This window comes from Populus alba, chromosome 7, assembly GCF_005239225.2.
Source record: "Populus alba chromosome 7, ASM523922v2, whole genome shotgun sequence".
Lineage (NCBI taxonomy): Eukaryota > Viridiplantae > Streptophyta > Magnoliopsida > Malpighiales > Salicaceae > Populus > Populus alba.
In genome coordinates this window covers 13,610,702-13,625,403 of record NC_133290.1, presented here as the reverse complement: position 1 = coordinate 13,625,403, position 14,702 = coordinate 13,610,702, and the positions used below count along the sequence as shown (strand labels likewise).

Sequence of the window (14,702 nt, the reverse complement as noted above, 5' to 3'; positions counted from 1 at the left end):
ATATCCCTTTGGAAATCTTACCACTAAATTTTTTTAAAGGAAATTATGCATTTCACCTTTCTTATGATTTGCTGGCGCATAATCTGTAGAAAAGCAAGTACTGCGATCAGTTGCTTTATGTATTGATGCTATATTTTCTGTCAGCCCCATTGTGATTCAGTTTGACCCCCATTATGTTGGAATTAGAACATTGGATTGAATGCTTTATTGCAGAGGCTTTTACTGTGGATCAAATCAGCTCTCACAACGTCTACAATTCATAAGTGATAACAATCCATTTCTTTGTATTTATACCGCAGGATGCATAAAATATGCAAAAACTTGACTGTTGATTTTTGTCTTGGGACATTATGTAAAACTTTTATGGCCATCATTTATACCCCTAACTTGCTTGGCACGTAGTATTTCATCTATTCTGTTCTTTAATTGGGTTTTACAGTACTTTGCAAGGAAGATTGCATTCTCTTACTTTTCAAGCTAAGTATAATTGCCGGGTCTCATGTTAAAGTAAGTCTCATATCCATGGAAATATAGCTTGATATCAGTGGTTTCATGGAGGATTCTGTGTCATTTTGCTTACTGATAACATGCATTTAATAACCTGTCCTTTTGTTTTCATTGAATTATTGTCTTTGTTTGCTTAGCTAGTGCAATTCTTGAAATTTCGCTGATATATCTTTCTGCATGCGCTTCGGTCTTTTACATTCTTACTTTTCATTTGTGATGTGAATCTTGAGATGTTACATTTAGCCATGGATAATTCGAAGGGTTCGTCAAAGCTCCTGATAACTGGGACATGAAGTGTGATGCACTTCTTTGGATGCTTGTTGCTGGGTGTGTCTCGTGTTGGCTCCTATGCATAGCTATCTATTATGTTGTACTTCCAAAGATTACTGAAGGTGCTGGATCTACTGCCTCTTCACCAAGGCTACTCAAGATCTTGATTTGAATGCTCTCAATAGCTTCTTAAATGCTTGCATTACAGCGGCCATTTCTTGGAATCTATGGCCTTATGTTCCAGTCTTGAGAGCAGCCAATTCATTCGGCATAACTGAAAGGGTTGCACAATCTCATTCCAATTCACTTCCATGGATTCATGGACATTTTGGTTTCACTAATTTTTATATCTCCACGTGACTATGCATGTTTGATGCATTGTTTTCAGGTTTGATGAGATGGTATGCTTCTTGAAAGTTACTTACTATTGTTGGTGGTTCATCTACACAGACAGTAAGAATCCTTATGGACTGCCTCACCACTCTAGTTGCTTCCCTTTGTTTAAGTGTTATAAAAACATTTTGTTAGCCAGAAATTTCCTTATATGAAAAAACAATATTTTCAAACCAAGGTGCTCCTCATCTCGTGTAAAATGTATTTGTTAATTAGAAAAAAGGAAGAGGAAAAGATAAATAAACCTCCCATCAAAGTTATAATATAATTTCTGAAATTTATTTTGAAAATCTACCCCGTGTTTTCCAACCTGGAATATGCAATATGGTAAGCAATTAGGTTGTAGGATGCTCTGGCATCCAAGACCATGTTTCTATGCTACCATTTCCTCCCCCTTATGATGCTTCGTTCTTCCACACGAGTCGTCCTCATTTCATTAAATTTTAAAGTACATGGCATCTTTCCTTTCAGGGTTGTATATGTTTGAGAGCCAGATTCAAGTTGTGCCATCTAAAGCTGTCTTTCAATTATTCAATTTGCTGCGCAACATCGAATAGAAAGATCATTTCCAGCTTGCTGATCTTAGTATCTAACAATATAACAGGTGACTGAACTACATAGTGAATGATTAAAACAGTTTCAACGCAGGTGAAATGTAGTAACTTGACATGTTAAGTTCTTAACCTGTGCATATTACAGCTTGTAAAGAATGTCAAGCTCGCGCAACTCTTCTCTTACCAGAGTTCTTGTTCGCCCGAGTTAATGAACTATATGTTTCAATGACTTGTAAGATCAGTTCTACGCCCTCTATTAATGAAATTTATGCTATGCAGTAGAAGAATGTAATCTACTTCTTTGTCATTCCTTGTTCTCCTAGTCCCCCCCCCCCCCCCTCATAGAAGCCTTCCTGTATCTGTAATACAAAAAGTAAACACTCCTGCGTCGTGTTTTTCTATGTTGGAACTTACAAGTTGAATTTTGCATGGTTCAAACAGATTATCAATTGCAAAAAGTTTACCAAGTGTTGCGTTATGGACCTGGGTTCGTTTTCCTGAATAGGTGAGGACTCCTTTACCTAACCTTCAGTTCGTGTGGGATTCTAGCGGACACAAGGGTCTATTAACTTTGACAAGGTATGAGAAGCTCACCAACTGAAACTGCTTCTCTGCTAGGATTTATTTTATTATCAAGTCTTCTGCATAATTTTCTCCGAACGTTTTTTCTTAAACCTTGAAATGCCCAATTCATGATTACAGACCGAGGTGGTCACTTCTATTCATGCAGTCGCAGTCCCACACAAGATATCCTAGTACATCAATTTCAGGTATCATATCTTGTTTTTGTTGGGGATTTAGCCCTTCTCATTAATTCAACAGTCACAAAATCCAATGTATAATCAATTGTTGAAGTGGCCCCCCATTATTACTTGCATTCCCACAGGACAAAATCTAGGTCGTGCGATTTGCCTACCCCACCAAAACCCATGACCTAACCTTCAAAACACAGTTTCATTCTGTCAGGGACCGTTGCACGATTTTGAAAACAAGGGCGTTTCTGCAAGACCTGCATGTCTTGTTCAGCTACCTGATACAGGTCTCTTAATTTCCAGATTATTAGTACTGGCACACCTCTAAAATAATACATACAAAATCCAAACCAAGTACAGTTAAAATAATACATACAAAATCCAAACCAAGTCCAGTTGATGATACAAGACAAATTTCTAGTACATGAAAAATCCAAAACTATAGCAAGCAAAATCTTTGGGAACAATTGTTGTAAATGCCACGGTGCACGTGAAGAAGGCGCTGTGAACTTGTGACCTTGGCCAGACAGTTCGATCCTGTTACGCATAGGGCAAGCTCGTGTTTCTGATCATCAGTAATCAGGCCCTAGTAAAGGCCACAGGTGTCTATCCCAGGGAGAGATAACGGTCCTAAACCACTTTACTGCGTGCCAAGTTAAGGGGAAAAAAAAAACTGATGAATTTCAGAAATAACAGCCACAGGCGACTCTAGGCGTCGAGCACTACATTCTAGGATGGCGTTCAAAGCATCTCGTTAGCCTTCTTAACGATGATGCGACGTGTATTGCTGTACCTTATATGATAAAGCTCTGACAATTTTTTCTCTCTCTCTCCTCAGCTTTGAGCAATGCATTGTCCTTGTAGAAATTCAAAATATATGTTGTTAGTAATTCTCATTCTTGTGATTTGTATAAATTTTTTTAATATTTATTTTTTATATTAAATATAATTTTTATTATTTTAATTGTTATTTTTTTATATATTTTTCTTGGTTGAATTTCTTTTTTTTCAATTTCATTCATCAAAATTTAATTTTTTATAATAATTTTGGTCTTTATTTTTTTAATTTTTTTTTTGTTTTGGATCCTTTTTTGTTGATTTTTTTTTTTCAATTTTATCCCTTATTATTTGGTTGATTTAGAGTTTGGCTTCATTTTTTTTTTTTTTTATTTGCCTTTTATGGTTCAATCCTACTTATGACCTATGTTATGGACTTAAAAATATTAGACTAGGGTTGAATTTAAAATTTTTTTATATTTCTTTTTTATTATTATTTTTAATTTCATTCTTCAAAATTGTATTAGTTATGGATTTGCATTCATTAGTTTCACTTTTCTTTATATAGATTTGTTCCAATCTCATCTCTCGAGTCATGGATTCGGATAGTTTATCAAGGTTGACTTGAATCTTTTTTTTTTTTTAGTTTTATTTTTTGTCCCCTTATTCTTTTGATTGTATAAAATTTGATTTTTTTTTTCAATTTCATCCTTTGACATTTGATTTTATATCAAATTTTGTTCTCCCTCTTTTAATTGTTATTTTGTTTTTTTCTTGTACATTTCTTGAATGATTTTTTTTTCTTTTTAACTATCAATTTTGATCCTAATTCATTTCAATTCTATTTTTTTTTTATTTTATTTTTTTTTTAATTTTACCCTTATTATTTGGTTAATTGAGAATTTAGCTTTATAATTTTTTTGGTCTAACCTTTTTATGGTTCAATTTGATCTCATGACTTGTGTCACATGTTTAAGAGATTAGACTAGGTTGTATTCAATTTTTTAAGTTTTTTTTTTAAATTTTATCTTTTAATATTGTATTGGTTAGGGATTTGTATTCGTTATTTTTTTTCACTTTTCTTTCTATGGACTCATCGATTTTATGTCTCGAGTCATGAATTCGGCGGGTTTACTTGGATTGACTTGAGTCTTTTTTTAATGTTGGTTTTTTAAAAAGTTTTTTTTTTTTTTTTTTATTTCGTAGCTTTAACACATGGTTCATTTAAGAATTAAGCTTCATGATTTTATTTGATTTGCATTTCATAAAGTTATCTTAGTCTCACAACTAGACCACATATTTGGCTTGGATAGACTCGAGTTGTTTTTTTTTTTTTTTTTAATTTCATTATTTGACATTTTATTTACTAAGAATTGAGATACACATGTTTTTCATTTCTCTTTTTATGTGATCATTTCATTCTCATTTAATTTTTGCTTTGTTAACAAATAAAACCACAAGGATCTTTTAAGATTATTGGAAAGATATATTTCCATGGTATTGACAAGCATTTTTTTTGTATTAAATCATTGTTGATTTTTTTTTTCGTTTTATTTATTATCGATGTCTTTTTTTCTAATCATAGTATTAGATTAACCAAGCTTATTGAACCTAGTTGAATCAGTTACCAGAATCTCATATTTTTATTGCCTTTTTAAAAACACGACCATCACAATAACATCTTTTTTTTTCTTTATGTTAGGAAAAAATTGGCCCAGTCAGCGGCGTAGCGCAAATCACCTATCTAGTAAATTTACTAAAATGACTCATGAGCACTGTAGCAATTTACATCAATGCTAATTTTTTCTCCAATTTAGTCCCTGGTTTTTTTTCTAGTTGAATTCTTTTATGCCTAATTTGTCAAAAATTATTAAGAGAAAAAAAAAGATGACTACAATGTAAAAATGGGGAGTTGAATTCTTTTTCGTTCTCATACTTTTCTTTCCTACCTTAATAGTCCCTATAATTTTTTTAATTTTAAATTTGAACCAAAAGTTTATTTCTTTTACATTTGAGTTCCAATAAGTGAGAGAAAGATAGAAAGTCATCGTATTTTGGTTGAAGAGAGAAAATTATTGGTTAACACTAATTTAAGCCATGAAAAATCATCGATTTTGATGTTTACAGGTTTCATTCGACGCTGAAAGTTTGATGATGATTGTTTTGAACTTTAATTTTACGTGTAAAAACAAATCAGGGCCAAGCGAAAAAAATCTTTCCTAGTTTGATTTTATATTTTTTTTAATCATTTTGGATTAATAAATGGGTTTATGGAGGTCCCAATGATGTTTGTTAGGTCTTTTTATATGAAAATGGATTTTACGCTAAAAAAATCAAACTTGAATTTTCAACCACCAATGATATTTAGATTATAAAAAAACTAAGTCATCTGCATATATTATTTTAAATTGAGGGTGATTGTTCGCCCTAAAAAAATTTAAATGACTCATGCATATGGCCTGGGCTAAAAGATCCATATGCATGGGCTTTGTTTCAAGAGCCTAGGCATGTTGGGCACCCAGGCAAGCCGTTTAGGTTTTTTTTTTTTTTTTTGTCTTTTTTGAATTTTTTTTATATAAATTTTTTTTCAATTTTTTTTTATAGGATTTTCAAGTTTCATATCTTTTTTTACATTTTATTTATTTGTTGTTAATTGAAGGGATATTTTGATATAAAAAACCATGAATACATAAGAACAAAGAAGTTTAAAACAATTTTTTTAAAATTTTATCTCATTAGATATTTGAATAGCTAAACAAGATTTATTTTTTGGTTTTTTTTAGAAAAAAAATAGCTATAACACGATACATAACCTAATATATAAAATATATTAAATTGTTATACGACATTGACTAATTAAATAGTTCTAAATAATTATAAAAATTAAATTATAAATAAATTTTACATCCAAATTAATTTTTTTTAAAAAATGGAACATTGCCTTATTGTTATTTGAATATAAAATATATTTTGATACTTGATGGATAATTAATTTAATTTTGTTTTTATATGTGACTTGGCCTAGTTTTTTTATTTTTAGTTCCAGCTTTCAATATTTTTTTTTTAATTTCATTTTTTAATACTTGTTTGATTTTAAAATAATTTTTATATTTATTTATCATATAACTAAATTCTTTTAAAAAATATTATTAAATTCATTAAAATTTACAATTTGAATCACAAATTTAATATATTACCGTATTGATTCAAATTGATATTGAATATATTAGCTTCTCATTCTATTTTAAAAAAGATCACCTTAAGAATTTTTCCATGTTCAAAAAAATCTTTGTCTGACCTATCGCATAGTGGGCGAAGTAACCTATAACTATAACAAGTTAAAGGGATGATGAAAGACTTGAGGACAACGGGAGCTTTCATCCCCTCTTAAATCAAAGGACATCCTCTTGTATTCTTCTCCTCTGTTTATAGTTTGCTAGCAATATTTACCATATATTACCATGGATATACTTCATAAAGTTCATATGTAGAGGTATAGTGCCCCCTCCTGTTATGACCTCATCTGTCATCCTTACAAGGCTGTAAAATTCCACCGCCTGCTTATAAAGCAAGACTTTCAAGAACCCAATAGCAGAAGAAAAACTAAGATAAGCTCTTCATCAAGTTTTCTTGTTCAAACTTCGAAGGGATGGGTAGCTTAGAAGAGGAAAGGCTGGTACAAATGGTGCGTGACTTCATAGAATCAGAATCATCAGCAGCACCCACATTTACTGCTTCCTCAAACTGCCTTTCTATCAACCAAGTCAAGTATCTCACTTTACAGGTACCTTTTTCTTAAATATTGTTCTCTGTTTTGAAATATTCTTTGTTTTTCTCTGTCTGGCTTTGTATTCGTCTATGTGTGCCTCCTAACATTACGGTGTTTGTATGATCTTGTGTTGTTTAGGAGATACTTGGGATAGTAACAGAAGCTGAGGCTGAGGTTTTGGAGACTCTACTGAAGCATATGAGAAGCAAAAATGATGCTGAGAAAACAACTAGTAAGAAGTTGTGGCTCGTGAAGAGGCTGAAAATGGATGGTTTCAATGCTTCCCTTTGTCAGACTTCTTGGGTCACTTCCTTAGGATGCCCTGCTGGTGGGTCTCCCTCTCTCCCCCTCTCTCTGTTCTCTTATACACACATATTCAAGGCTATAGCTTCTCTCATTTTCATCACTACACATCTGTTTGGATTGAAGAGTCTAGCCTAGCTAGTTTGAGTTTTGCCCGATCATTTTATAGTTTTCACGAGGCCGTTTTGTTTACGAGCAAGAACGTGACCGTATCAATATGCTGTTTCTTGAAATAAACTCTCTCATCAACTAATTTTCATCTAGGAGATTCAAACAGTTTTCATTGGTATTGCCAAGAATTTTCAATATGATCTCGTCCTAATCAGAAAAAAAGCCAGCCATGCCTTGTGATTACACTCAGAAAGGGGTGCTTGGTGTTGACAAGGACCCCTCATCTTTGGAGATCTTGGAAACCAGGCAATGGCTCCTAGGTAGATAGATACCTGGTGTGGAGTCCTGGGAAATAATTCTAATCTTGCGAATCTCATGTTCTTGTTTTTTTGTGCGGTGATTAACTCTATTCTTTAATGCTGTTTAACAGGGGATTACGAGTACATTGACATCACATTGGAAGATGAGAATGGTGGCGCAATGAGGCTCATAGTGGACCTAGACTTCAGGTCCCAGTTTGAACTGGCAAGACCAACACCATTCTACAAAGAACTAACAGACACACTCCCATTATTTTTTGTGGGCAGTGAAGACAAACTCCACAAAATAATCTCTCTGCTTTGCTCAGCTGCGAAACAGTCCCTTAAAGAGAGAGGGCTCCATGTGCCTCCATGGAGGACTAGCACTTACATGCAGTCCAAATGGCTATCCAGGACCTGCAAAGTCGCCAGCGCCACTAACATTGGTTACAGCAACAGAGAAAACAGGGAAGCTAAAAATGGGTACAGCAGCATGTGGTCACCTCCAATGGTTAAGCCCAGGAGAAGGGGTTGGGGTGGTGGGTCTGGCTTGTCTAGTCAGCCTCTCTAGCATGGGCGTAAATTGTTGCTGAACATTTTGCTGCTACACAGTCCAGACCTAATTTTGACAGACACGACAGCTCAAGTTTTTTGAGCTTTTTGTAATGTAATGTTACCAAGTATATATGCAAAAACAATACACGTTTTGATTGCATTAATTTGCTAAGCATGTTACTCTCTAGAGCGATTTTTTTTTTTTGCCCTCTTCGATTATCGTTGGTTCAATTGATAGCCATTTTACAGACTTCTTCTGGTATAGCTCTAGTTATGGCTGTTAATCATGATTGTGATGAAGATATTTAGTGATACTTGTCGTTAAAATGTGTTTATCTTGAATAATATTCAATAAAACAAGAGGCTAAAATAGGATCATAAAGTCAAGGGACAACTAATTAATTGTGATTTGTCTCCTGCTCCACGTTGCTAATCAACGATTTAGGTAGCCTATATGTTTATTCCTCTAGATTTATAGAATTTTTTTTTAATGTTTTAAAAATATTTTTTTAAAAAAAATTAATTTGTTTTACTTTAAAATAATTTTTTTTAATATTTTCAGGTTATTATTCAGTGTTGATTTCAATAAAAAAAAATCACTTTAAAAACCAACTATTACCACAATACAAGTAACATTTCACTTTGACCCTTATAATTTAAAGCTTTTCAATTTCAGCCTTAACTTTGTAAAAGGTCCCGTGCAGTTTGACTTTAAATTTTTTTAAACATAAAAGTGTTTTGATTTAAAAAAACAATAATTAATCTAGATAAACCCTAATTAATTCACTCAATTCATGGAACTTGGACTGATTTGGCTTCAAGTCGAATTTAATAACAGATTCCAGGTAGATTTTGTATGATCCAAGAAAGAATAAAGAAATATATATAGACCAATAATTTCTTTGGCCTAATGTAATACTCACCAAGCCTATCCAAAATATTACCAAAAAGAAAAAAAACCAAACCCAAAAGTGACACACAAGCAAAAAAGTGAAAAATACAAGACAGCGACACCGTTTTAGAAGGCAGAAACCAGTGGCTCTTGTGAAACAGGAGGCTGAAAACAAGGGAGAGAGAGAGCAGAGCAGAGCCTCTTTTCTCCGAGTAGCAGATAGAAAGAGGTAAAATGCTAATGCTTTCGTTGTTGTTAGGCTTCATTGTATCTTGGCTATCTTTCGTTGTTGTCTTCTTCTTGTACACTACAAGGAACCTCCCTCCATTTTGACAACTCTAGAAAGGAAAAATACCCATGGTTTTGGCATGGAAATTTTCTTGGGAATTCAATCTCTAGAAGCTTTTATTTTTATTTTTTCTTTTTAGTCCATGATTATATCATATTCTCAGATTAGTCGATTGCATGATTTGAGATAATCAGACTTTGTTTTTATTGATCAACCATATCAAGAATTAAAAATTTATGATGTTTTCTTAACTTTGTTATATGGAGATCATTAATTTGAGTTTCATAAATTTTAAGGTTATTGAAGACTTGTATGTTTATTAATTTTAGGACTTATACGATTAATCGAGATATGCATAAGCTAATCCGAACACTTACATTAATAAAAAAAATATATGATTTCCAGATTTTGAATGTCATATTTTCATAATTTGTATTATAATTACAAGAATGGATTAGAGGATCGATCAAATGAATGAATGGATTATTTGTAATTATAAAAATAGGCTGTCATAAATATATTAGATTTTGCACTAAGTTCAAATTAATAAAACTAATTTTGATATGCACTAATTTCTTATTTTATAAAAGAAAAAAAGAAAAAATCTCATTCAAGCAATTCCTTTTATTTCTATTGTTCTATTGTTTAATCGAATCCTTTGAAAAATCGAACCAGCTGAGGCTACCTAACGCATCGCTCATGCTTCTTCTTCTTTTTCCTATGTGTAAAAAAGATGGTAATTTTAATAACATCAAATTGATGTAGAATAAATTACTCTTTTAACATCTATTACAAGAATGAAAAGGGCTAAAAATAATTAAAAGGGTACAAAAAAATCTCAAACATAAAAAAAAAAAAAAAAAATCAATAAAAGTGCTGACGCCGGGTAAGAGTAGCCGGCCAAATTAGAGTGTCTAGGATGAGGTTTTTTGGCTGAGATTTGAGGGAGAGAGGAGAGGAAATTCTGAGCTTGGAGCGTGTTTGGTAGTGTAATAGCGGTTGTTTTTCAAATAGTTTTTTGTACCGAAAAGCATGCCAATGATATTTTTTTATTTTTTAAAAATTATTTTTAACATCAGCACATCAAAACGATCCAAAAAATACAAACCGAACTCAATTTTAACAAAAACAAAAAATTCAAATTTAGGCAAAACACAGGTGCAAACACAGCACCAAACACTGCCTTAATCATTTCCTTGACGAATCCGTTGTGTTTGTTTCTAACAAAGCATTTTTATTTTTATATTTAGAAAATGTTTTTTTAAAAAATAAATTTTTTTAATATTTTAAAATCATTTTAATATATCAATATATACTTTAAGCAAATCAAACTATACTACCCTTAGCTTTACTCGCCGTATATCAACCGTTTATAAGCAAATCATATCTTTAAGAATACAAGATTTTCTGGGTTTTTTTCTCCAAAGGAAAGACAAGATTTTCTCCAGCGGTGAAGTCATATCATAGTACAATGAACAAACATAATGAAGTGTCGAGAAATCCCTGAATATGCTTCAGCTAATGGAATGAAAACAGGAAATCTTCCATTATATGAAAAATCTTTTATCATATTCATTTGTTCATACTGAAAGTCAAATGAGTGCTGTTTGTCAAAAGAAAATGATAAGTTAAGATACAAAAATTGCCCAATAGAAAATATTTTATATATCACTTCAAGAAATTCTAAAGCTAAACCCATGTTCATCTAGTTTATTCAAATTTAATTCATTTAAAATAATATTATTTTAATTTTTTTATAAATTAAACCAAGTTTTAATTAAATTCATTGAATCATAAATTAATTTATTAAATTGACCGGATCAAATCAACTCTATCACGAGCAAATTAAGTGATTGATTGACTTGGTGGTATTTACAGAGTAATTATAGGATAATTAATGTCATGTATCAAATCCTAGCCTAGTTAAAGCTTTGTGTCTAGCATTGAAAAACTAGCCAGGCCAAGGCACAAACATGCATGAATTTCAATACTTGTAGGAGTCTCTCATGCATGCATATAATAATTCATTGGAGGATTATGATTCTAATTATCTTAAGTTGTGCCATTATCAAAGAGGAAAATGATTAGGAAATGGCTAATTGTTGACTAAGCACATTAGTGGATTAATTTATTTGGATTTAGCTGTTTGGTGAGGAAATAATATTAGTCGGCCATTCCTGACTTTAAGAGCACCAATTAAACACTGGACTTGTGATCCTTCTTATTCATGGTAGGTTTGGTGTAATACTTTTAACAGGAATTTTAAGAAGATTTTGATTATTTATTTTCAATCCTCAAAGTATATATTAATCAAACACTCACCCGCTTTTATCTTCTTGTTATAAATTATGTCATATTTTTAGGCGGCCTGCACTACACTGCTAGCCGACGCCATTTATTTTCAACGTAAAAAAAAATGCTAAGGCAATGCAAGCATTCCTAAAAAAGAAAAAAATGATTTGAGACACGGTTTATTGACTCGATTAAGTTTAATAAGCCTAATTAATTTAATAACACAAATAAAAAATTACAATGACAATAAATAAACTAAAAAAAATTAGCCACGAAAAAGGTAAAAAAAACCCAATCCAAACACATCCAGGTTAGCACGTCAAATATAAGACTTGGGTGTAATACGGAGGTAACCTTACCAAAAGAAAATTGAATAAAATCATGAAGCTCAATTATCAAACAACCTAATATTAAAGGGTAAAATTAAAAAAAAAAAACTATTTTTAAAAAGATGTAACAAAAATAAAAACTTGAGTCAAACAAGGTTAACTCACACGCTAACCCCACAATCATTGACACAAGACTAGGGTAACCCTATAGGGAAAAAAAAAAAGAACACAAAGATTAATTCTCAATCAATTAAATACTAACATATGAAATTGAGATTAAAAAAAAATCAAATGTTGAAGGATCTTATCTAATAATGAAGAAAAGGTTAAATGATAACGTGATAGCCCCATATATATATAAAAAAATTCAAGTTCAATTTCTAGAAAATAAAATATTGAAGGAAAAGATAAAATAAAAAATATATAGTCCAAAAAAGGTCCAAAAAACAACCCAGGCCCACCTAGATCAACATGCAAAATCTATAACCTGGTTGTGTACTAGGGTAGTCCTACCAAAAACAATTAAATAAAACTTTAAAGCTTAATTATCAAACAATTTAATGTTAAAGAGTGTGATAACCCAGATTTGTTTTGAAAAATATGAAAAATCAAATTGATAATTGAACTTCATGGGCTCCAGCTTAAGATTTTGTTTTTCTTTTAAGAATAATTAAATCATTTTACTATGCTAAAAAAAAAAAAGAACAATTTGCCCCCAAATCAATTTGATAATGATCAAATGAATCATGTGGAAAAAATCATATTACCCTTGATAACAAGTTAGTTGATTTGATTTGAAAAGAAAAAAAGATCATTATATCATTTCAATTCACAACACAATAAATTTACGACCACAACAATTTGTTTATCCTTTTTAGTTTATTTTAATTAACACATATTTTTAGAATTACCGGTCTCTCTCTCTCTCTCTCTCTATATATATATATATATATATATATATATATGATAGTTATATATATTATAGTTTCAAGGAAAAATACCTACCATTGTAATGTGCTTGGCTTAAACATATTTGGTTATTTTCACTTGATTTGTTTTGAACAAATAGAGCTCAACCCAACACACATTTAAGATCACCTTGGGAAAAATTACAAAATAAACCAGAGTTAACAATGTTTCTTTAGATAATGTTTTTGACGCAACTAGGAGTGAAGGATAACAAAGTTTGTTATAACTCAAAACCTTTAAATACCAAGAACATAATAACTACGGGAAGACACCCAAAATATTTAGTTTATATTCATTCATGTCTTCACTTTTTAAAAGGCTATTATAACCCTTTATATAGAAGAAAAAAAACACCATAGTAATACTGAATAAGAAAAACAAACTAGAAAAAGAATTCCTTTTAAATAGAAAAAAAAACTAAAAAAGCATAATAGTATTGAAATGGAAAATAAAAATAGGAAAACATAAAATTAAATAAGAAAATTATCTATTTTTCTAAAAAAAAAACTTTTGCATCAATCTTTCCAGGTTGAAAAGAATTCATCTTCGAGTTTAGATTCCAGTAAAACACAATCATTCACCATGAACATCATTTTATGTTTGTTCTATCATATCATGGATCCATAATACCTTTACGCGGGCTGCCTCATCATAGATCCCAAACACAAAACATTTGTGTGTGCCATCTCATTATGGATCCCTAACACGACACCTTCATGCAGGCTTCTCCATAGTGGATCCCTAATACAACATATTTATATGGATTCTCCCATCATGGATTTCATCACCATGATTTTCAATAACAACAATTGATGCAAACAAAAATAAGACACTAGTTTCGGGATGTCTTTTTACCCAAAAGAGAACTAATCCCTTTTTACAAAAGTACATTCTTTTTTATTACTTCTTCTAGCTATAGTTATTCAACAACACAAAACAACCAATCACCGAGAATTGATGAGCTTTGATACAGGTCTTCTATGTTCTCTAATTAAAACTATTAGAAATCATTGGGCTCTAACAGTAACTGATGCAACCAGAAGTAAGGATAATGAGATTTATTACAAGTTAAAACCCTATGTTATAATCTAATTTTTACCTTATTTTTAAAAAAAGTCTAAAAAATAACGAATAACAACAAAAAAATCCAAGAAATAAATTTTTTGACATAGTTGCATTATTTGTAGTATCTTCGGTGTCTTTTCAGAAAAATTCAAAAATTTACTTTTAAGATGTTCAATTTTTAATGCACCATTTCAACATTTTTTTTTTATCTAATCAACATTGATGTTGTATTTTTTTAAAAAAATATCAAAATATAAAAAATGTAAGAAAAAATATAAAAGATATATGGACAAACGGAAAAAAAATGCATAGAAAAAAAAAAAGGAATCAAAGTATTTTTAAATTTCTAGGAGATAATTTTTTTGCTTCCAAGTAATGAAGAAATCTAAAAAAAAAAAAAAAACAAGGAGAGAATAAAAGACCCCAAAACAAACAAAAACTCGTAAACAAAACGCAAAAAACACGTGAACCTTATTTCTCTCCCACTAAAAAAAAACATGACCCCTCCACGACCCTCTCTCTTTCAGAAAACAACAAAACTTCTTGGCTGGTGGTGTAGAGAAGCAGGGAGCTCCT

General features: G+C 31.1%; 1 protein-coding gene across 2 annotated transcripts; it reads left to right on the top strand.

The window, feature by feature from the left end:
• The first annotated feature begins 56 nt into the window (after positions 1–56).
• On the top strand, positions 57–8,517 carry LOC118040354 (uncharacterized). Of its 2 annotated transcripts, XM_073410618.1 has the most exons (7): positions 57–1,774; positions 1,870–1,956; positions 2,166–2,303; positions 2,427–2,494; positions 6,901–7,037; positions 7,161–7,350; positions 7,867–8,517. In XM_073410618.1, the coding sequence occupies exons 4-7, from the start codon at positions 2,449–2,451 to the stop codon at positions 8,304–8,306; spliced, it is 813 nt and encodes a 270-aa protein (XP_073266719.1). In that variant the 5' UTR covers positions 57–1,774; positions 1,870–1,956; positions 2,166–2,303; positions 2,427–2,448; the 3' UTR covers positions 8,307–8,517. The 2 variants fall into 2 exon arrangements, with proteins under 2 accessions (XP_073266719.1, XP_034903164.1); XM_035047273.2 differs by lacking the exons at positions 57–1,774; positions 1,870–1,956; positions 2,166–2,303 and having other exon boundaries at positions 2,475–2,494; positions 6,793–7,037; positions 7,867–8,516.
• The last annotated feature ends 6,185 nt before the right edge of the window (positions 8,518–14,702 follow it).

What these genes read in the sequence shown, in the direction of transcription:
- LOC118040354 (XM_073410618.1), top strand. Translation starts at nt 2,449, where the DNA reads ATGCAGTCGCAGTCCCACACAAGATATCCTAGTACATCAATTTCAG. An exon ending in TCAAGTATCTCACTTTACAG is followed by an intron (nt 7,038 to 7,160) that starts GTACCTTTTTCT and finishes TGTGTTGTTTAG; the next exon opens with GAGATACTTGGGATAGTAAC. An exon ending in TTCCTTAGGATGCCCTGCTG is followed by an intron (nt 7,351 to 7,866) that starts GTGGGTCTCCCT and finishes GCTGTTTAACAG; the next exon opens with GGGATTACGAGTACATTGAC.